This window comes from Procambarus clarkii, chromosome 75, assembly GCF_040958095.1.
Source record: "Procambarus clarkii isolate CNS0578487 chromosome 75, FALCON_Pclarkii_2.0, whole genome shotgun sequence".
Classification (NCBI taxonomy): Eukaryota; Metazoa; Arthropoda; class Malacostraca; order Decapoda; family Cambaridae; genus Procambarus; species Procambarus clarkii.
In genome coordinates, this window is record NC_091224.1 from 23,171,667 (window position 1) to 23,195,436 (window position 23,770).

Genomic DNA, 23,770 nt, shown 5'->3' on the forward strand with positions numbered 1-23,770 from the left:
GTAAACAAGGCAAACAATCAATACTGCAGCATAAATATCTTGATTGTGATGTGCCCGACTGCCACTTGGTGGCAACCCAGGTCACCTGAGGTTCCGTGTCAGCCTGTCCCCTCACTCTTCCATCTGGTGTTGTCAGCTGGGCCCATGACCTCCTACTTGCTACTCAGCTAATTGGTGCTGGCTTCCCTGGAACATTAGTTCCACTATTCACCATTGCTTTGTATTTATTTATGACTTATGATTGTGTTAACACCACCTATATTGCTTGTGCTGCAGCACTGCATTGCACTCTGACCATGGCTAGGGTTACTTTTCCTGGTATTGGCTTGTATTTCCTGCTCCAGAAGGTTTCAGGCTACATACTCTTAATAGCCAATTCTTCAGTCAAAATACCTCCGGGTGGTGCACAAGATTTATTCTTCCCTTTGGGGCCTCTTGATCTGGACAAGACATTTTTCTCATTTCATAAAAAAAAAGAATATATATAAATAATAATAATAATACATACTCTTTGTGACCTTCAGCCTGTGGATGTTGGGAGCCTTGTACTTTAGCATCATCTGTGAATCACTGCACGTCTTCCATCGGCGATGTGTGCCCAGCATGTCTGCCTATCTGTATGATAGTTCAGCTGGCTAGAGTTTCTCATTATTATGATTTTTTGCTAAATTTCCCCAATTTTATGATTAATCTGTATTCCGGTCCTGATTAACCACAGATGTCTCGGAGGCCTGGTGCACTGGGCTAAGGCTTGGGGGTACCAGAATTAAACTTGGGGTAGCCACTTTATGCCAACCAGGAAGTGGTGTTTCATTACATTCATCACTTGATGATTGTATGTTGACATACCTATTTCCATTTCTGCTATAATCCGATAATATTAGCACTGTAAAAAATTCACATTTATTCCATTAGTGAGCGTCTTAGGAATGTATCCCTTATGAATAGCCAGGGATGCTACTGTCTATATCTTATTTTAATATTATTTATTTTTATTATTTATTATAGTATACACACTTTATCAAATATATTATTAAATAAACATTACAAAAGAAAATTGGGCAGCTGGCTCCATTTGAATAGTCTTAGCTTTTGTGGAGTGTCCCGGGTGAGTCAGGTTAGGTACGGGTTTGTTCTGTTGAGGGTACTAGTAGGGTACTAGTAGGGTACTAGTAGGGTACTAGTAAGTACTAGTAGGGTACTAGTAGGGTACTAGTAAGTACTAGTAAGTACTAGTAGGGTACTAGTAGGGTACTAGTAGGTACTAGTAGGCTATGATGACTAGTTACAGAAATGTGTCATAGGATCCCTTTCTATTGTAAATTATATTGACTTCTGCTTGAACTGACAGATTCATATTGAACTCTAGCAATAAATCTTTGTTGAAATTGACTACATTTTTGCTCTTTTTATACAAAACATTACTGTGTTGCACAATGAAATAACAATAGTTTGACATATGAGAAAATCTACAGTTTGTGGAATTGAAATTTTCTCTCAGATCACTCCAGATGTCCACATTACCTTCTAGACCACAGTAGTTTATGATGCTTTTAGCTCATCTTTGTCATCTCATTGAGCATGCAGGCATCTGGGGTGACCCGGCATGCATGTTTGATTACATGCACTGCTTTAAAGCTGGAAACAACAGTCAGGTAAAACAAACCTAAGCCACTGCTTCAAGAAAATAAGCAAAGTAGCATGCGCCATAATTCTATGAATTCACACACACACGCATACCTACTCACAAAACAAATAGACATCATAACTGCAAAAAAAAATGACAAGTTGGGTGACAAGTAGCTTTCAAACAAGATGCCTAACCATTGGTGGTATTTTTTAATACAGTGCCTTCTAGGGTGGAATACTGTTATGCAGAAACAACCCCATTCACAGGTGAAGTTCCTGCCTTGGAGAATATGCAGAGGATCTTACTTCATGAATCTATTCAATAAAACACCTAAATTATTGAAAACATTTAAAATTTCAAAATCTGTATTCTCTGTAGAGTGTAGGAGAAGAGATATGTAATAATTTAAACTTGAAAAATATTAGAGATTGGTTTCAAATCTGCACATGGAAATAACTCGTCATGAGACCAGAAAGCATGACAGGAAGTGCAAAATAGTCCTGATGAAAAGCAGAGGTACAGTAGGTATACCAGAAAAGAATTCTATCAATATTAAAGGATCAAGACTTTTCAGCACTCTCCTTCGAAAAATATGGGGCATAACTAGCCAATTATTGAAAAACATTTAAAATTTCAAAATCTGTATTCTCTGTACAGTGCAGGAGAGAGAGATATGTAATAATTTAAACTTGAAAAATATTAAATTGGCTTCAAATCTGCACATGGAAATAACTCATCATGAGACCAGAAAGCATGACAGGAAATGCAAAATAGTCCTGATGAAAAGCAGAGGTACAGTAGGTATACCACGAGAGAATTCTATCAATATTAAAGGATCAAGACTCTTCAGCACTCTCCTTCGAAACATATGGGGCATAACAAGCCAATTTCTCACTGTTCAAGAGAGGACTTTATAAACATTGCCAAAGTATACCTGATCAACTGGGCTGTGATTCATACATAAGAATGCAAGTAATGGTGTTCAACAGCTAGGTTGACCAAACCACCAACCAGGAGGCCTGATCATAGACTAGGCCAGGGGATCATTGACTGGGGATATTGATTCCCAGAACCAACAACAGGTAGGCAAGTAAATCACAATTATCTTATTACTGAACTAGAATTCACTTGTATATTAGTTTCCAGTAGATCAAGGGCCATTAAGCAGGAGCTTGCTGTATTTGTTTCATTATCCATTAAGCAGGAGCTTGCTGTATTTGTTTCATTATCATCTACACATAATGCAACATTATTCACACAATGTTTTTTTTTCTTTCCTATAGTAGTACTGCATTTCAAAGTTTGTTAGCTTATAAACAAGCATATTACAGTATATAAGGCATAGATGACTTTACTTGTGCATTAAAATAAAGGAAGACAGATCTATGTTCACTGTTAAGTATATACTGTACTAGTACTTGTGTAACCAATCTGCATTTTAAAACATCTTGTTATTCATGTGATTATACTGGGTGTCATTGCATATCATGGGAAATCTGATAACAATTACATAATGTAGAGGAAAGTCATGATACCAGTAGATGCTTTCAGCAGACACTTTAATACATGCATAACTATGTACATAACAGCGCGTTTGAAAAGATAAGTCTGTTTACCATTATTGGTGTGTGTGTTTGTCTCGGCCTGATCCAGCTCTCTGATGGTGATAGGTACGGGGGTCGTTACCGTGCATCTCCACCATTAATTAGGGAGGTGGGGGGGGGCTCGATATAAGACTAAAGTGTATGAATATGCTCTGGCTTCCTGTCCTCCGACACAATGAATTAATTGTGAATTATTTCTTGTCAGTATATTTGGGTCCTGGGTAGTGTAGTCAGGTTCTTGACTTACAATCGGGAATTATAGTTTCTAATCGCAGGCGGGATAGAAATGGTTGGGTGGTTTTCCTATCACCTATTGCACCTGTTCACCTAGCAGTAATTAGGCACCCAAGATTTAGTCAGCTTGTTGTGGGGTTTCTTCCTGGGGGGGAGGGGGGTCAGTAATTTGACCTTGTGGGGGTAACCTCGATATAAGCCAGATACATACACCTGTATATACATACACTGGCTGCCTGTCTTCCAACAATGAATTACAGTATATCAACATTTTTACTCGTAACAGTTTTTATTGGACTAATGGAGATACTAGTACTGTAAAAAGTTGAAGGTTATCACCATGTGACACATTTGGCATTATCAATACTAGAACTACTAGCACTGCTCTTTATTAACCTCAGACTTGAGTAGTCTTGTTACCGTGGTAGTGTCACTTGACTCCCACTTGCCACATGTTTGCTGTACACAAGACACGTCTGTCTTGGCCAAATGATCTGTAGAGGAATATGTTATGTTCTGTTAGTTCATCCTGCCATGTTTTACATAAGTGTTTCATTCCAGGAAAGTCCTGTAAATAATGAATTACCAGTAGTAAATATTGAATTTTAGGTACAATAACACATTATAGAGAAAAAATGGATACATTTGAGAGACCTTCAAAATTTAAATTTTTTCACTCCTTTACCAATAAAATACTACTTGAATTTCTTTTATATGCATTCCTGCCACTTCCTTCCCTCAAATATACTGTATTGTATAAAGCAAATTTAAATGCAAAATGGATGTTTGGTATTAATATTCCAGTATTTATAGACCTGTCTGTAATATATTGGCAAGAGAGCGGGATCAATCTAATGTATTTATGCTCCGTAGAAATGATGCACAAATATCTTAACAGGCAACACTGCCTCTGCTCGTGTACCCGCAGGTAGCTCGCTTATTTATTGTTTTCACGTTATGTACCGTAATTGCATTTATTTATTATTTGTGCATTTTAACACCTCTCACATATATAATTTTACAAATACTGTACTGCACTCTAAATCATGTTAACATCTATGCTAAAGGTATAATTTTAGCAGTTGCCTCCTTATATGCAGCACAGTGAAAAGTATTTTTTACTGGAATAATTTACATTTAATCGGTACATGAGAGAGAGAATGAGGAAAATAGCAACAAAATTCACCTTGCCATAGTGTTGATCTGTCACATTCACGAAGCTGTACTCTGAGGCCAGTATCGCCACCACTGTTCACCTGCACTCTGGCGTGTGTGTGTGTGTGTACACTCACTATCTGCACTCACTATTACACAGTACATATTGTATGTTATAAATTAAATATATTTTCTAAAATTTAAAATCACTAATATTTTACTTCTATTTAAAACAATAAGGCAGCACTGGTTTGCATATTGAAAGTTAAATTTCACTATGCTTTTTTGAAAGAATAGTAAAGTAGTTCATTATCCAGTATGTGTACCTAAGAAAATGGGATTTTTTTCAGTAATAATCTAGTGGCAACTATTTTTTCAAATTGTATTTTTGTTTCTTTATACAGTACCTGGTTCAATAAACAATATTTGGGGGAGTATTTTTGTTTTTAAGGATACATGTATTCATAATATTGTTTGGATGGTGGGATATGCTTCCTCTGATTGGCTACGATCAAAACATATCTAGCTATAGATAGTTTCAAGCACTTTTGAGATATAGAAGTGAGGGCAGTAGGGCGATAGTTATAGAGATTAAAACTCTCACTCTTCTTCGGGACAGGTTGAACAAGAGCATGTTTCGAAGAGGATGGGAAAGTTTTAGAAGACATACAGTGGCAAAACAGGTGAGCTAATTTAGGTGCAAGCTCAGAGGCACACTCGCTTAACACAAAGGGAGCCAGCCAGCAGTTACCTTGGCAGTGCGCTTGGTGGCACACTCACTTAGCACAAGGGGGCCAGGGGCGGTTTCAAGCTTGGAGGCACACTCGCTCAGCACAAGGGGCCCATGGGTGGCATTAGGCTTGGGGGGGGCACATTCGCTTAGCACAAGGGGGCCGGGGTTGGCATCATCTAGGTCATACACTTTCCAAATGTTTTAATGTGTGAAGACCTTTAGGAACCAACTTAATTGAGATAATAATGTGATGCACAGGATTAACCAGAGGATAAAAAGAAAGGCTGAAATCATCTTGAGGTTGGTTTTGCCAGAGGAAGATGCAGCCATTGACCCTTCAGAGTGATACAAAGGAGGGAGAAAAGAGTGGTAGAAGTTATGAGAGATTTTTATCAAGAAGCCAGAGGGAGCTGTATGGCAATTCACCATACAGTATATTTCTTTTAAAGAAATTGTACGTAACAAAGACATACGTAACATGTCTGCTGTAATGAAGTATTTGACTTGAGAGGGCAGAGAAGCACATGGAAAAAGTTTGTATAAGCCGGCTGATGGATCATTGTTTCATGTAACCCAAGACATTTTTTATAGTAGTACAGTATATCAAGGTGTAATGAGTGACTGGTCTAATGTAAATGTATAATGTTCTAATTTTGGGTCAGTATTTATATATATGTATGTGTGTGTGTGTGTGTGTGTGGATGAGCTATAAGGGAAGTCAAGGTTAAAGAGACGAGGGAAGTCTACTAAAGAAGCTTGTGAAGCAAGCGCCTGATAGGAAACATTACAGTACACTATACTGTATTATATTTAGTGTTTATTAATCATGCAGTCTTTTTAACAGAATAATTTAAACCTGTTTACATATATTACTTGAAAGTTTTATTGAGTATGAAAGAAGAATACAGTAGTGAATGTGGACAATAGTAATGGTGATAGAATCTTATGAAATATAGTAGACTGGAGACATGCTGGAACCTGTTGTTGATTTTAAATTTATATGCTCTGTGATTAATAAAAAAGGAATACAAAATTATATGCTCTGTGATTAATAAAAAAGGAATACAAAATTATATGCTCTGTGATTACAAAAGAGTGTGTAAGTAAAATTGAAATAAGGAATGACAATGCTGTGGTAAGACATGGAATGCAAAGTCATAATATTGTGTGTGTCTTAAGATGGTATGTGGGAGCAGCAGCATAGGAAGGTGAAGAAGATAATGATTTGATAAGTGTGCAGAAAAACATGAGGAATGTAATTCCTCATGTGTATTTACAGGATAAAAGCCGTGTACAGCACAGAGTACAATACAGTACAGTACAGAGCAGTAGTAGTAAACAAGTCTAAATGGAAGGAGTTTGTGTTATGGATGAACATTTTTATCCATGGCAACTTACAGTAAATATTTTACATGCAGTTTTGTGCAGCAGTGGAGGGCTGTTGTGAATGATTTGCAGGAATGGTGCTGGCTCTCATTAATACTGAATGTGAATGCATGGAATCCACTTGGAATATTTATACAGAAATATATTTGGTTGAAGTTTCCTATATTGCCCTCTCGATGCTCTGCATACAATTTACCCCTGGAACACTACCTTTTCCTGATAAAGGAGGTGACTGTGTGCTCCAATGACCCAGAAGGCAGTTGAGTGTAGCTTTTGAAGCCTCTCAGCTGGTCAAAGGATAAGACAGTGTGTTTCATCCTCTAGGAATGAACCTTGTATTCATGTAGGACCACAGGGCCATAGCCTCTCCAATATTACTTTTACATTTGGGAAGTTTAGCCGTGATTGTAAGCTTTAACCCGAAGGTTACACAAATATTGTATTACTTTATAAGGTACCAATAACCTCATTGAGAAAATCCATAGGAGCTGTGATGAGGATTCAAACCTATGCGGTGGGTGTTCCCCCACACACGCCCTAGTCAACTAGGCCACGACATGGATGTTGTGGTCTAGTTGTCTAGTGTGTGTGGGAACCCCCACCACATAGGTTCGAATCCTCATCACAGCTCCTACGGATTTTCTCATTGCTACGTCACGTTAGTGTGATTACTCTCTGTAATGACCTCATTGTTACTTTACCAAAGGACTTGGTTGTCAGTTAAAGTATAATTAACCAGTCTCCTGACAGATGCCTCATTACAAAGGAAAAAAGGGGACAGTGACGATGTATCTATATTGCAAGCAGATGAATTGCAAAATATACAGTACAGTATTTTAAAACTTGAAGGCTTTTTGGCATTATATTTTTATTTTCTTAATCTGTTTGAGTATTGATCAGTTTTGTTTGTGTGCATCATGCAGTTTAGTTTCAACTATACAGTGGGTTATTACTTATATGTAAGAAAGTATTGTACACTAAACTGAATGGCTTCTCATTGAAAACTTTCTCAGCATACAATTACCAAGAGTTCATTATTGCTTCCTTACAGAAGCATTTGTGCTGTACTTAATGTGTCACAAACACTGCTTTCAGGAAGTACAGTTTTTATGAAGGCTATTTTGAAGAACTGTATGGAGACAACTTTCAGGAACAGTAATAGGAAGGCAACGTTCAGGAACAGTAATAGGAAGGCAACGTTCAGGAACAGTAATAGGAAGGCAACGTTCAGGAACAGTAATAGGAAGGCAACGTTCAGGAACAGTAATAGGAAGGCAACGTTCAGGAACAATAATAGGAAGGCAACGTTCAGGAACAGTAATAGGAAGGCAACGTTCAGGAACAGTAATAGGAAGGCAACGTTCAGGAACAGTAATAGGAAGGCAACGTTCAGGAACAGTAATAGGAAGGCAACGTTCAGGAACAGTAATAGGAAGGCAACGTTCAGGAACAGTAATAGGAAGGCAACGTTCAGGAACAGTAATAGGAAGGCAACGTTCAGGAACAGTAATAGGAAGGCAACGTTCAGGAAGAGCAATACAGTACTTGATATAGCATGAAGTGGAATTACAAATTTCTACACTAATGATAAGAAACACCATTCAAAGAAGATTTGTATGCATGGCTGCTGTGGCACTTGTGGCTGCAATAGAGCATTAGAGTCTTAACGCAATAAATGCTCTATGTTGCATGTTGGGTTTTGTCAATTTAATTTCATGTTATTAAACAATTGCAAATTACAATGTGCTGTATTTCATACTAAAGTATTATGTTCTGCATATATATTAACTTGCATCTGCTACTTGCCTTTCTTGTGTGCTTTCTGAGAAGTGTTACAGGGTAGTTTTGTGGCTGAAATATTGTAGTTGGTTATTTTGAAGTGAGAGAAGCGTGTCCCCCTGCTGGGGAAGTGTGTCCTCCTGTCCTCCCCCTAGCTGTGTTCAACCTCAGGCACTCCACACGCAGGCTCTTTCTCTCTCCATTTTTGTTAGGTTAGGAAAATTTGACACAATAAAATGTGATTAAAATGATCTATCACAAGTTAATGCTGTTAGCACTGAAGTATTTCAACGAGCAAATATATTGGACAGTAAATACAGTATATACTGTATACACTATATAAATATAGTTTTAAATGTATATAAATCCCCAATAATAAATCATTCATGTATATTTATGTATACAGTATAAATAATTGATAATTATTCAGAAATAAAATGGTGTGAACACACTGAGTTGAGCCAATCACATTAACATTGTCATTCAGGAAGCAGCATTACAGTGTTATTACACTGTTTATTGTGGCGTGATGTGCTTTATCGGTTATTGTTGACGTTCTTGCTCTTGGCTTCCTCATATGACTCCTCACACAACCACAGTGTTGTGTGTGGTAGTAATACCATGTTCTCCTCTCTGCTTCCTCCTCCGCTCTTCCCTCTGTCCTTCCTCCTCCTCCCTACCCTTTTCCCTCTCTTCCTTTCAATGTGTGTTATATATAGAACATTGCTGTATATTGTATACTGTACAAGGATCCTCTGCTGTATGTAAGTTCTGATGCTGCAAATTTTAATTGCACAATTTTGTTTTGAATACTAAAGTTGTGAGTGTGTGTGTGTGAGGTTATGTTCACCTTCATGGAAGTAGGTGTGAGAAATCCAAAACAAAGATGTTTTCCTGCATGATGCCCAAATACCATGTTTTGACCTAACGAATAATCTCAATTACGTTGTGCGATTTACATTTTTGGATTACCTTGTTGCGTGATGGCTCTTCCTAAGCATTCTGCACATGACTGTATTTGTGGGTATAAAACTGTAGGAGTATTTAGGAATAATGTTAAGGTAGTTGTTCTGGGGTGCAACCCTGTTCAAATTTGCTCTTAAATGCTCAATCTCGCAGTAATATCTTGACAGGGAAAAAGTAATCTAAACAGAGTGAATAAATATGGCAGGAACTAAAGTTCGCACATTATACTGAAGAAATGTAAATGAATCAGAAAGTCATACAAGAGATGGGAAACAACAAATCGTAGTGCTTTTTTATTAAAAGCCAAACCTCGTACATCATACCTCGTGAATTTTAATTATGGACTTGTTGTGCATACTAATTAACATTATTCATTAAGCTCTTATTTAACATTCACAAACTTTCATTATAAGTTAATATATCTATCCTCAAGATTAATAATATTTTAACTTTGTGAATAATTGTCATTATTAGTTAAATATAATTTACTTTAAATTGTATTTAAAAGCAAATTTGTAATGCAAACCAGTAATGGCATCCTGAATAATAATTAGTATTTTTGACTTGTGCACCGCAGACGATACTGGTTCATCTTCCAGGCTTGGTGCTGCCTACTCATAATTACTTAATACATAGCAACTACTAACATTTTATCATGAAGTTAAAATGTTAATAATCTTGTAAATAATGTACTATTGTTCCATTGTATATTATTATTTATACCCTGTATTAATGTAAGGATGCAGGACAGTTACATGTCTTGACTTGCATATTTCTTTGGGTAGTTAAGGATATTGTTAGCAAATTTGTAATATATTAAGGGGGGTTTATTCAGTTTGTTATATATTACATGAGGATTTGAGAATTTTAAAATAGTTATTAGTAGGAAAAAAGGGCTATTAAATTTACGTCGAAATTGTGTGTTGCGGTATGAAAACAGACCCACTGGGGCTCTCGTTCAACCCCCCACAATATACAGATAAGGGAGACAACAGATGTGTCATTTTTGTACTGTCTTGTACAGTACTTCCAAGTGCAATAGGGTCTGCAGAATTATCCAAATCTACCCAAATCCACCCAAATTTACCCAAATCCTGCTAGCATTACGTAAGTAATGAAGAAATATGGTATATTTACTCACTATAATGCTGGTGCTGAATGCAGAACATGATCAAACCTATTTTTACTCTGAAATACTTCTAATTTCATTATGAAATTAGAAGTACAGTAAATATGTAGCAGATGACTCCATAGGAAGTCGAGGGTCCAAGTTACAATGTTTTGGAGCAACTTATCCAAGATATATTGCCAATGGGTTTGAAAAGTTGACTCTAACATTACCTAACCCAAACTAACCTTACCTAGCCCAAACTAACCTTGCTTAGCCCTAACTAACCTTACTTAGCCCAAACTAATCTTACTTAACCCAAACTAACCTTACCTAAATTTGTGACAATTTGAGCAAAGAAGTGCGACGACTGGATCACTGTGTACAGGAGGCTGATATGCCAGCAAACTCTCTCCTGGCGACAATATATCTTGGACAAGTCGCTCCACAACATTATCGCTTGGAACATTGACTTAATATGGTGTCACCTGCTACAAATTTACTTCTAATTTCGTTATGAAATTAGATTATTTCAGAGTGAAAATGTTTTGATCATGTTCTGCATTCAGGACCAGCATTATAGTAAGTAAATATACCATATTTCTTCATTACTTATGTAATGCTAGCAGGATTTGGGTAATTCTATGGACCGAGTGCAATATGGTTTTCTTGGAAGAATCCTAATAAAAAATAAAGTCAATTATAGTAAGGGTAATGTTTTTTCAGTGCTATGGCAAAAGGCAAGAGGAAAACCTTGACAAAATATACTTTATTCAGTACTAAAATGTGAGTACAGTACACACACATTAGCAATGAAACGAGGATTTGGTGTAATTGTAGTTAATGGTGGAGAGAAGGGCTACAGACAGACTGATGCTGAGGCAGTAGTTTGTACAGCAAGTACTTTACAGTGTTGAATCAGCATTGATTTCTTTTTCTATTGTGGCATGACATCCATTGCACTATCTTGCAATATGCAGTTTTGAAACTACAGCATCTTCATATGTTATTAATGTTTTGAATTTGTCTATATTTCACACAAGAATATGAGTAAGTTAAAACTGTATGTTATTTATATTACCAGAAAATAAACATCATTGCTCTAAGCAGCTTGTCCACTACAATAGCAGTCAGAATCAGATACTCATATTTATTAACAACCCAATGGGTATTCCCTGTCAGATATCTGATTAGTGGTATATTGGTTATGTAAGGAAGATAGTAGTGTTTAGTGGCACAATACTCAGATAGGTTGTGTGAAGCTAGGCCACTGAACTTTCAAGCCTCCTCTCTCGACACCCAAATTGTCTTCCAGAATTTCACCTCTCCGATCCCTCTTCCTTCCCATCCTTTCCAAGTCCTTTGGACATCACATTGGACACTGTACTCAGATAGGTTGTGTGAAGCTGGCAGTGTTTAGTGACACCATACTCTGATAGGTTGTGTGAAGCTGGCAGTGTTTAGTGACACCATACTCTGATAGGTTGTGTGAAGCTGGCAGTGTTTAGTGACACCATACTCTGATAGGTTGTGTGAAGCTGGCAGTGTTTAGTGACACCATACTCTGATAGGTTGTGTGAAGCTGGCAGTGTTTAGTGACACCATACTCTGATAGGTTGTGTGAAGCTGGCAGTGTTTAGTGACACCATACTCTGATAGGTTGTGTGAAGCTGGCAGTGTTTAGTGACACCATACTCTGATAGGTTTTGTACTTGCTCATGAGTAATAATATACAACACAACAAATAAGAAAGTGTTTTGGCATAAATTATAGTATTTTCATAAAGTGTAAGTTGTGTATAGTATTGCACTTTATTTTAAAAGTTTTCTACTTTCCCATTTTCAATGGGAATTATTTTTAATACTTTGGGGTCCTGATGACGCTCTCAGCATCATCAAAACAATACATGCAGTTCGGGGAATGACGTTCTTGGCGTCATGCATTCATTTTTGCTTATTCTTCTATTAAGTATAAACATTGTAAGTGAAAGAGTTTAACATTGGTTTGTGTGCTCACCAGCAATGCCCACCTTACCTTCCGGTGCGATGCGGGTGGCCCACTGAGCCAGAGAAAGTGTTAATGGGGATCATTTTTAATTCTAGATAATGTCATGCCAGTTTTAATTTTTTTTAATTGTACAGGTATTTGGTATTGGTAGGTAATCTAGCAATCAAATTCTAACTTTACTCCTATATCAGAAATTACTGATTCATGTTAGGTTGTTGTACATTAAAGTACAGTACATTAAACCTTAAGAATGATAAAAGTTTATTTCAGTGTTGAAGTGATGTGCATACTGAGGTGTGTGGTGTGTGTGTTAGCAGGATGTGATGGTGGTTGGCGAGCCGTCCCTGATGGGTGGCGAGTTTGGAGATGAAGACGAACGGCTGATAACCCGGCTAGAGAACACCCAGTATGATACCACGGGCGTTGAAGACGGTGGTAATGGCGGTGCGCCGCAAGGAGCGGGACCCGGGGGTCCTGGACCCGGCCCTGCTGGACCCACGCCGTTCAACAATTCACCAATGACTGGTGGTCCCGGTGGGCCTTGGCCCGACCCTGCACGACAACCCCAGGAGACTGATAAGAAGAGTCCAGCAATCAGTCAGTAGCCCACACAAATTTACACATTTAGCTTCTCATATATGAAGTAGACTAAGAATGAATGCATAGCTTCAGGAATGGCAATGTTTATTTGGAATGACCCCAGATGTAGGGCATTCCTCCTATGGTGAAGTTATCCTTGAGAGGAGAACTGGAGTGGTGCAGATGGTGGATGCCAACAAGTATTACAAAGTAGTTGGTAACACACCAGTGAAGCATTTTTAATCAATTGAAATGTTAATGATTTCATTATTTTAATAGAAAAATATCAAAATATAAATTAAAAAGTTATGTTATAAAAGATGACTGATTTAGAAAATTATGGTGATGTAAGGGTTTCATGGTAGAATACTTTAAAATTGAACTGTGGACTAAATATATGCAGGGATGAAAACCTGCTGACTTCTTTTATACAACAATGATTGATGTTCCTTCCCAGGAACCAAGCTCATAACTGACTGCAAGAAGGTGATTTAAGCTACTAAGGCAGATGATGTGTGGACTTGGGTAACCAAGAGCATTCTTCATTTTACCTGGAGCTTCTTTGGTGACCTGTTGTCATACCTACAGTGGTGCACACTTGTGAATGCTTCGTAACTTTTATATTATTTAGAGAGAAATTAATAGGGACCAATGTTTTGGTCAGAGTTACAAGGTTATTACATTCTCTTTTGAGTTATATTGTCATTCTGGTGACTAAGACAGAGCCATTAATATTTTAATATTGTGTCATTGAGAAGAGTGAGACCTGACCCTTTGCAAATATGCTTGTCATGAGAGATGGTAGTTGTTCCTTTTTTGTTCATGTTTTATGGCTGAAAGTCCATTGTGTGAACCATTCCTGTAAAGTATTTATACTTTGGCTTGCATGTGAACAATATTGTATGAATCTTGGTGAGAATGTTATCGGCGAGTCTTTATGTTGTATGTGTATATTTGTAGTAATATAACTTTTAAGTATGGTACATGGCCTACACTAGCAATATTTCCAGGTATGGAAAGTATCCTGTGCAAAAAAAATCATTCTTTGGTAATGGTATTTATAATTAGAACATGCATTTATAACGTTCAGTTATCACATTGGCAGAAATGTTGTTATTGCATGTGTTATATTGCACAGAAGATTTTGCTATTACAGTATAATTTGATTCCATTATTCCCAAGACAAAGTTTAGGTATACAAGTGTAGGTATTCAACTGTGCTCTCTTACGTGACACATATATTCTACTATTTTGAAGATCCCCTTTATGACTATTGTGGTCTAAAATATCTCATTTAAGAACATATTTTTATTATATATAATTTTGTATATTTTAGCTTTCTTTGGTCTGACTTGATCATTTATTTAGGTTATATTTTTGGCTCATATATATTGAATATTTTAATGCATTTGTTATCTTTTTATATCAAATGAGAAGACTGTGGTTGACTGGCAGAGTATATGACATTATTCAACTTTCTTCTAACTTCATGAAAGACAGTTACTTGTATCTTTGTACAAATTTTCCCAGAAGTAGTGTTGCCTTTTTTTTTTTTTTAAGTTTTTCTCTAATCAAAATACATATTTTACTGTACAAGCAATATGCAAAGGGAGTTTGCAAGCAAAATATTTTGCCTATTGGTTTTTGTGCGACTCATATTCCCACAGCTTGATTATTTACAAAAACTGAATGTCCCTAAATAACATTTATTTCCTTTCTATTTTCTTATCGAGTGTTTATATGGCATATTAATTTTTTATTATATATTAATTTGTGAACTCTCTTTAATGGTCAATTATCAGTGATCAATCATATTTGCTCTTTGTTACGTTTTGTGATCCGAGTGTCGACTTATAATTGGTTTATGAGCCTCTGCCTCCTAAACATTCCATCAGTTAAGAGTCAATAGAAAAATAATTTTCTTGAATTAAACCTAAATAAAACTACTGTAATCTGAGAAAATGCTTCTTGTTGAAAATTCATGAAACCCGTTGATAATAAACAAAAAATAAACACTTGTTGCCTAAGAAGAAACAGATTTTCCAAATCTTATAGATTCACATCTGCAGTCCATATCAAGAGGATGAGGCATTTCTCACAAACTCTGTGTATATTATGGTGAATGTTGAATGTGAGACTACACTTTAATTCTCTGGAGTTTGGTGTTGACCTGTCTCAGTTCCTCACATCAAGACTCCTTCCCAAGAACTCTCTTGTGTTACCTCTCTTGTAAAGTGTACAAATCTTTGTTTGGATGTGATTGGTCGCCAAGATTTCCCGAAAGGAAGCTACTATTTCTTGTCTTCTAGAGTGAGTGATGATAATAAATATTTTTAATCTATGCTTGTTCTAATTAACCATATTATTGTTTGTGTTACATTCTTCTCTCAAGACCATTCGGAGAAAGGCTGAAACAAATACATTTATAGTTACTGCATGTCGAACTACAAATGCAATGATCAGATTTGAATCTGCCAGAGAAAGGTATTACTTATAAAATAATGTACAGTATAAGCAAATTTTTGGAGTACAGTATGACTTTATAGGCAATGTTCTTTCTTGTTGTATTCGGTCAGTCATAGTAACATCAAGCCCAACAATGGGTTGACTTGTAAATACTGTACTGTATATAGCCTGTTCAAAACATGGATAACTTAGACTTTGATGGGGCTCATCTGAATATTTAATACTGTAATATATTGAATATAATATACTGTATACAGTAATATATATATTGTACTGTAGTGAAAAAAAAGTATGAAAACAAGATGGTGGAAAACATATGATGAATGAGAACAGGTTATCTAGTTACCTTATGTTCCTTCTGTGGATCAATGTCCCTGCAGACCAGTCTTTGACCAGGCCACCTGGTTTTGAGAAGAATAATATTGTTAACCCTTGGAGTGTGCAATTCTCTTGCCTCTGGATCACCACTGTGCAATTCTTTAACCCCTTAGATAGTGGCTATGGAGAAATGGTAAAACCCGTCTCTGCACAAAAAATGAAAAAAAAATCCAACAAATAAGTTTTCATCATAGAAATTATTAAGTTGTATGCAGAATGTTAGAAAAACACAAAAATAAGTGAATATTTATAGTTTCACTGGGTGGAGGCGCTCTGCAGGGTTGCGTCTGGCACTTGTCAAAGCCTGTTGCTAGACTATGCTGACGCTTTCTGTTTTATGTTCCGATGTTTCACCGATAATGTTATCACTTGTTATTCTTAATATACATTCACCGAGAGCTTTTATATACATATTTGCATCATACACGTAAAACCCAGACAATAATTGTTTAAATCATCATATGATGACCGCATTTCCCTAGTAACAGTCATGACGAAAATTGCATTTGTTCCATGAAATGGTTGTAGGATTTTTTTTCATGAGTCAAGGTAAACTTTATTACATCCACATTTACTTATACATGTACAACCCAGATAATAATTTTTTAAATCTTCATATGATGATAACTGCATTATCCTGTGAGTCAACAATAGACAAGAACTACTCTCTAAGGGTTAGATATTCAAAAAAAGTGGTTTTATAAATTTCTCTTATGCAAATGAGTTAAAAGTACGGAGGAATTAAAAAATATAAAAAATGCATATACTGTACAGTACTTCCTAAGATATATACTGTACTGTATACAGAATTTCAAATTAATTAAATTCTAGTGTAGAAACTGCCTGTAGTTTCCAAAGTTTGGATAAGTGGTTACCCTTAAATTTTGTTTTCTTTTAAGATTCAGAGAAAACACAAAATTAATATGAATGAAGAAAAATACCAAAGATAATACTTTACATTTTACAAAAATATTTTTGGCTGCAATGGTGCTATATACTCCAAACTACTGCTAATTAATGTTTTCTAATGTATAATAACATAGTTTATAGTTTTATTAAGTAATAATAGCCAGAAATGTCAAGGGTTGGTAATACCTGTACTGTATAGAGATTTATTTGCAGAACCCAAAATTCTTAACCCTTAAACTGCTCCTCTTATTCTCAATGCTCCTGTGATTTGTGAACAATTTAATGTGCTCATAATATTCAATGATCCCATATATTCTATATGGTTGTCAAAACTAGAGACCTCTGATGATCATTTGCCATATTGGGAAAAAATCCTAAATGTTTTAGTTACCTTAATTGGCTTTATATTAAAGAAATTGGCACCATATTAGATGCATCACTGTCCATTTACTGATGCCTATGCTTGGAACCACTGACATCATGCAAAATTTCAAGGACTTTTATGGACCAGGGAGACATTAGTGATAGGAAACTCTCTTGCAAATAATTGACTTGAAAATTAATTCTTAGAATTTAATGTTTTAAAACATTTCTTCACCTCAATATGGCCAACCTAAAATTATTAATTTTATATTTTAAATTTTCCCTGCATCAGACATAAATGTTTTGCAATACAAAATAGGAGAAAGACTTAAAAAAAAAATTATGCGCACCTGAATAGGTACAATACTTGAAAATGCCCACTCAGTTTAAGGGTTAAATATCTCTACTGTACTGAGAAGTCATGTGGCATAAGCTGCACTTACTTCAGTGAACTGAAAAAATCATATGGCAGGGTTAAGGGTTAACAGCTGGAGAGTCAGTGCAATAATAAGACAAAAAAATGGAATGGTATGCCAGAATTAAATAAAATTATTTGAATGTTTAAATACAGGGATATCATTGAAAAGAACATCCATTTACACAGATGAAGGTTCTTGTGCTGAATGAGGAAGGGAATGAAGAATTGCTATAAAGGTATAAATTGTGAGATTTTTCTCAAAACCCATACGGAGGTAAAGTGGGTTAAAAGAGGGGGTGCGAAATGGTAAATATTTTATTCTGGGTAAAAGATGTGATGCTACCTCCATTTTTAGGAGCCACAATAACTTAGATCATTGACACTTGCAAATAGCAACAAATGCTGTAAGTGTGCCAGATTATTGGCCTTTGCAAACAACAAATGCTCTCTAAGTGTGTCAGGTATAATAGATCAATTAACAAGACTAAAAGGCCAATTGGTCAATTAACAAGACCAATTAACATAGATCAGTAGGAAATGGAGCTCGGTTCCTGCTTCATAAGGATTGGCTAATTCGTTTCCATTAAATAAAAAGACAAATATAGTGGCTAAACTATCAGATAAAGAACTATGAAACTAAGAGTGCTGCTGTACTTATTAAGAACAGGATGAAAAAGAAGAGCAACACATGAGATAACAACAAATGAAGCAATCAAGATACCTTTAAGATCTCAAGTGACTAAAGTTTGATCTTATAATTTGTCCAGAAAGATGATGTGTGCTAAAAAGGCAAGTATGATGATAGCTTGAAATATGTGATGATATCTTAGCAAGTTTGGTGATAGCTTGGTAAGTGTGATGATAGCTTAGCAAGTTTGGTGATAGCTTGGTAAGTGTGATGATAGCTTAGCAAGTTTGGTGATAGCTTGGTAAGTGTGATGATAGCTTAGCAAGTTTGGTGATAGCGTGGTAAGTGTGATGATAGCTTAGCAAGTTTGGTGATAGCTTGGCAAGTGTGATGATAGCTTAGCAAGTTTGGTGATAGCTTAGCAAGTGTGATGATAACTTGGTGAGTCTCACAATAGCTTGCCAAGTGGGATAATAGCTTGGTGAGTGTACTCACCTAGTTGTACTCACTTAGTTGTGCTTGTGGGGTTGAGCTCTGGCTCTTTGGTCCCACCTCTCAACTGTCAATCAACTGGTGTACAGATTCCTGAGCCTACTGGACTCTATCATATCTACATTTAAAACTGTGTATGGAGTCATCCTCCACCACATCACTGCCTAATGCATTCCATTTGTTAACTACTCTCACACTGAAAAAATTCTTTCTAATTTCTCTGTTGCTCATCTAGGTACTAAGTATCCACCTGTGTCCCCTTGTTTGTGTTCCACCTGTGCTAAAGAGTTTGTCGTTGTCCACGGTCAAAGGGGAGCCGGTCGGCCGAGCGGACTGCACGCTGGGCTTGTGATCCTGTGGTCCTGGGTTCGATCCCAGGTGCCGGCGAGAAACAATGGGCAGAGTTTCGTTCACCCTATGCCCCTGTTACCTAGCAGTAAAATAGGTACCTGGGTGTTAGTCAGCTGTCACGGGCTGCTTCCTGGGGGTGGAGGCCTGGTCGAGGACTGGGCCACGGGGACACTAAAAAGCCCCGAAATCGTCTCAAGATAACCTCAAGATAACCCTGTCAATTCCCACGAGAATTTTGTAGGCAGTTATCACGTCTCCTCTTACTCTTTTGTTTCCCAGTGAAGGAAAACGTGAACTGAGCTGAACGTGAGGTTCAGCTCTTTTAGCCTTTCCTTGTAGCTCATACCTTTCAGTTCTGGGACGAGTCTGGTGGCATACTGCTGAATCTTCTCTAACTTTGTCTTGTGTTTAACTAGATATGGACTCCAAGCTGGAGCTGCATATTCCAGGATTGGTCTGACATAGGTGGTATGCAGGGTCCTGAATGATTCCTTACACAAATTTCTAAAGTCAGTTCTTATGTTGGCCAGTCTAGCATATGCTGCTGATGATATTCTTTTGATGTGGACCTCTGAGGACAGGCTCGGTGTGATATCAACCCCCAGATCTTTCTCTCTATTTGACTCTTATAGGATTTCACCTTTCAGATGGTGCCTTGTGTTCAGCCTTCTGTTCCCTTCGCCTAATTTCATTACTTTACACTTTCCTGAGTTGAGCTTTAGTATCCATTTTCTAGACCATGCCTCCAGTTTGTCCAGGTCATCCTGTAGTCTCTATCTATCTTCAGACAGAAGATAGACATAGTGTGGTGATAGCTTGGTGAGTGGGAGGATAGATTATAGCTTGACAGCAAGAAATGCCAGATTAATTTTTAATGGGAGTGATGACATCATGGTAAGAGTGATGATACTTTGACAGTAGTGAAGATATAGCTTGGCAAGTGTGATGATAACTTGTCAATAGTGATGATAGCTTGGCAAGTATATTGATAGCTTAGTAAATTTGACGATAGCTGATCAGTAGTGATGATAGCTAACACAACTTCTCTACATCTCTCCCCATCAAGAATAAACCACCAAACGAGGTGCAACATACGACTACAGGAGATGTTTTCTTTGCACAAGCAGAACAATTTGACAAACATATCATTGAAAATAAACAGCATTGTGGAATGAATTTTGGTAACATATCAGTAACCAAAGCATAGTGTCACCTCAGCCATTCAAACATCTTGTAAGTGAATGGCGGATACAAAATACAAAAATGGCGGATACAGTAATACAAAATGGTATTCAGTAAAATTTGAATATACTGTACATGTATTCCAATAACTATACAGATGAACTGTAGTTCTAGCGTGCAAAACCTAAAATAAACAAGTGATATGCAAATAATAATAATTTTGAAATACTATACAATAATAATAGTGCTATTAAAATACTATACAATAATAATACAGTACTATTAAAGTACTATACAGGTACAATAATAATACTACTGTATTGAAATGCTATACAATAATAATACTATTGAAATATTATACAATAATAATATTGAAATACTATACAATAATAATACTATTGAAATACTATACAATAATAATAATACTGTTGAAATACTGTACATACTATACAATAATAATACTGTTGAAATACGTATCATACAATAATAATACTTTTGAAATACAGTACATACTATACAATAATAATACTACAGAAATACGTACTATACAATAATAATAATACTGAAATATGTACTGTATGATAATAAAACTATTGAAATACTATACAATGATAATACTACTTAAATACGTACTACACAATAATAATACTATTGGAATATGTACTATACAATAATAATACTATTGAAATACGTACTATACAATAATAATACTATTGAAATACTATACAATAATAATACTATTGAAATATGTACTAAGCAATAATAATAATACTGTTGAAATACTGTACGTACTATACAATAATAATACTGTTGAAATACGTACCATACAATAATAATACTTTTGAAATACAGTACTGTACATACTATACAATAATAATACTACTGAAGTATGTACAGTACTATACAATATTAATACTATTGAACTACTATACAATAACAAATACTGTATCAATTGTGATACTAGCTCTCCATATATGTCAGTTGCTTCATTTAGAAACTGTACATGTGGTCGATCTCGAACCCATTTATGATGTGAAGACATATATGGAATTTTGTAGCTAGCTCAAGATTGTAACTTGCTTAGATCAATGAATTTTGGGGGTTCAATCCCTGAGCCCATTATATGCCTCTGTAACCCTTTCATTTACTGCCCACAGGATGGGTATGGGGTGCATAATAAATGAACTGAACTAAACTAAACTAAACTAAACAATTATAATACTATTGAAATATAATACAATAATAATACTATCGAAATGCTATACAATATCAATACTATTGAAACACAGTATTATACAATAATAATTTTATTGAAATGCTATGCATTAATAATACTATTGAAATACTATACAATAATAATACTATTGAAATACAATAATACTGTAAGTATTTTTTTACAATAATATATATGCAATTAGCAAACAATAATGTATGCAATATATGATAGTCAGATTGATGTTCACATCACACAAAATATGCAAAATGCTAAAATACATTTTGGCAACAATGGTATTTAATCTAACATATGAGGTAAGATGAAAGGTACAATGTGGCAATGTTTTATATCAACAAATAACTACAATATAAATTGACATTGATGATTACATTGGTAAATATATATCTCTTAAGTACTAATATTGGGGAAGTGGAGTAGTACAAGATACAGTGGGAGTTTGAAGCACACGGTAGGAAACTATGAGGATGAAATTAGTTACTTTTTAATTTTACCTTTGAATAGGAGATGGGTTGAAATTTTGCTTAATTCATCAGGGAGTGAGTGCCAATGACTGTTCCCTTTTATTTGCATGGAGTGTTTGCACAGATTTAGCCTGTCTCTGGGGATATCAAAGAGATGTTTATTTCTGGTGTGGTGCTCATGAGTTCTATTACACCTATCAATGAAAAGTTTCAGATCAAGATTAGAATTTAGGAACAAGGCTTTGTACATGTAGATAGCACATGAGAATGTGTGGAGTGCTATCTCCGTGCGTGTATGTTTAGCATGTTAAGGGAATTTAACAGAGGGACTGTGTGTTGTCTGAAGACAGAGTTTCTTAAAGTTCTGATAGCAGATTTTTGCCGAGTGATGATGGGCTGGAGGTAATGTGCCGTGGTTGAACCCCATGCTAAGATACCATATGTAAAATAAAGATAGATTAGCATGTACTATAATGAGTGAGAAACAGAAAACAACTATAAACTAGTAGCTCTGCTGTCAATTACTAGTAGTTTTTTAAGATAATAATTACTCAACAATTAAATGACAGCATTCTTTGATCATCATAAGTTACTGTGTAGTTGACAGTATGGATCCAGGAAATGTAATTCTAAGGTTGAGCTTATTTAGTATAACAGACCTTTAGCTTTTAGACCTTTAGTTTTATTTAGAGCATCAGCAACTTTTCTTATGAGATCTTTGTTAAAAAAAAAGTCTTTATTAGCCTTTGTCTAGGCTTTGTTAAAAAAAAGAGGAGAGGTAGATGAGAAGAAAAAGAAAAGGAAAGTAAGAAAGAAAATGATTGAGAAAGAGAAAAAGAAAGGTGGAGAGATAGAAATTGAGGGAGAGAGAAAGATCGAAGGAAAGGTAGATAATAAATATGAAGAAAAAGCACTGTGTCAGTTGAGATACAATATGTGGACAGCATGAAGGAATTGTGTCTAATTATGCTTGGACTCTGCAAAGGAGAGAGAGAGTTACTTACATTCTAAGTAATAATGTAAGTAATAATCAAATAATAATCTCATGAAATAAATGAGTATCTAGGGGGCAGGCTTCACCTGAGCTGAGGAAGGTTAATAGCTCATGCTTGCAATTTCACTAAGTACCTCAACTGACAGCCCCAAATGAACCTTAGTCTTAGTTAAGAAAAAAACTGAGAAGGAGACAAAGAAAGAGACAGGTTCAGACTGACAGATACAGATAAACACAGACAATCGAGAAAGAGATATCGTGTGTTTGTGTTCTTTATGGTCTCGTGTTCACACTGGTGTTTGTCTGCACACACACACATGGTCCTCACCAGTTGCAACATTGACTAAATCAATAAAAACCTTTGGTAGTTTCAATTAACATCCTTAGTATCTACTAGGCCTTGGCAGAACGTATGCACAAAGTTATAAGAAATATCTGCTCTTCACCTGTGATCATGACATATTTTCCTTATTCAATCATTATATTTAAATTGAAAAAATTGCACTATATATATATATATATATATATATAGTGTCAAAAAAATCGTAAATCTCAATGTAAGTTTAACAAGGAAGGGAGCTCTCTTTAATGATGTTTAGCATTAAAGGAGGATGTTTGTAAGTGGTTTGTAAGTGAGTGAGTTTATTTGACATTATTGCATGAGTGGGCAGCGTGGGAACTAAAGGACATTTAAAGTTGGCGGGGTGTGG

The 23,770-nt window shown here is 35.8% G+C and overlaps 1 protein-coding gene across 34 annotated transcripts in view; it reads left to right on the top strand.

The window, feature by feature from the left end:
- Chi (LIM domain-binding protein 2 Chi) overlaps positions 1-15,522 on the top strand; it is a 202,763-nt gene extending 187,241 nt beyond the window's left edge. For 17 of the 34 annotated variants that reach the window (XM_069313316.1, XM_069313323.1, XM_069313317.1 and 14 more), the window contains one exon: positions 12,917-15,522. In XM_069313316.1, the coding sequence (XP_069169417.1) occupies positions 12,917-13,207 (291 nt within the window). In that variant the 3' untranslated portion in view covers positions 13,208-15,522. Of the gene's footprint in view, positions 1-5,242; positions 5,307-12,916 lie in introns of all 34 variants that reach the window. The other 17 variants (XM_069313318.1, XM_069313319.1, XM_069313320.1 and 14 more) reach the window with 9 other exon arrangements.
- The last annotated feature ends 8,248 nt before the right edge of the window (positions 15,523-23,770 follow it).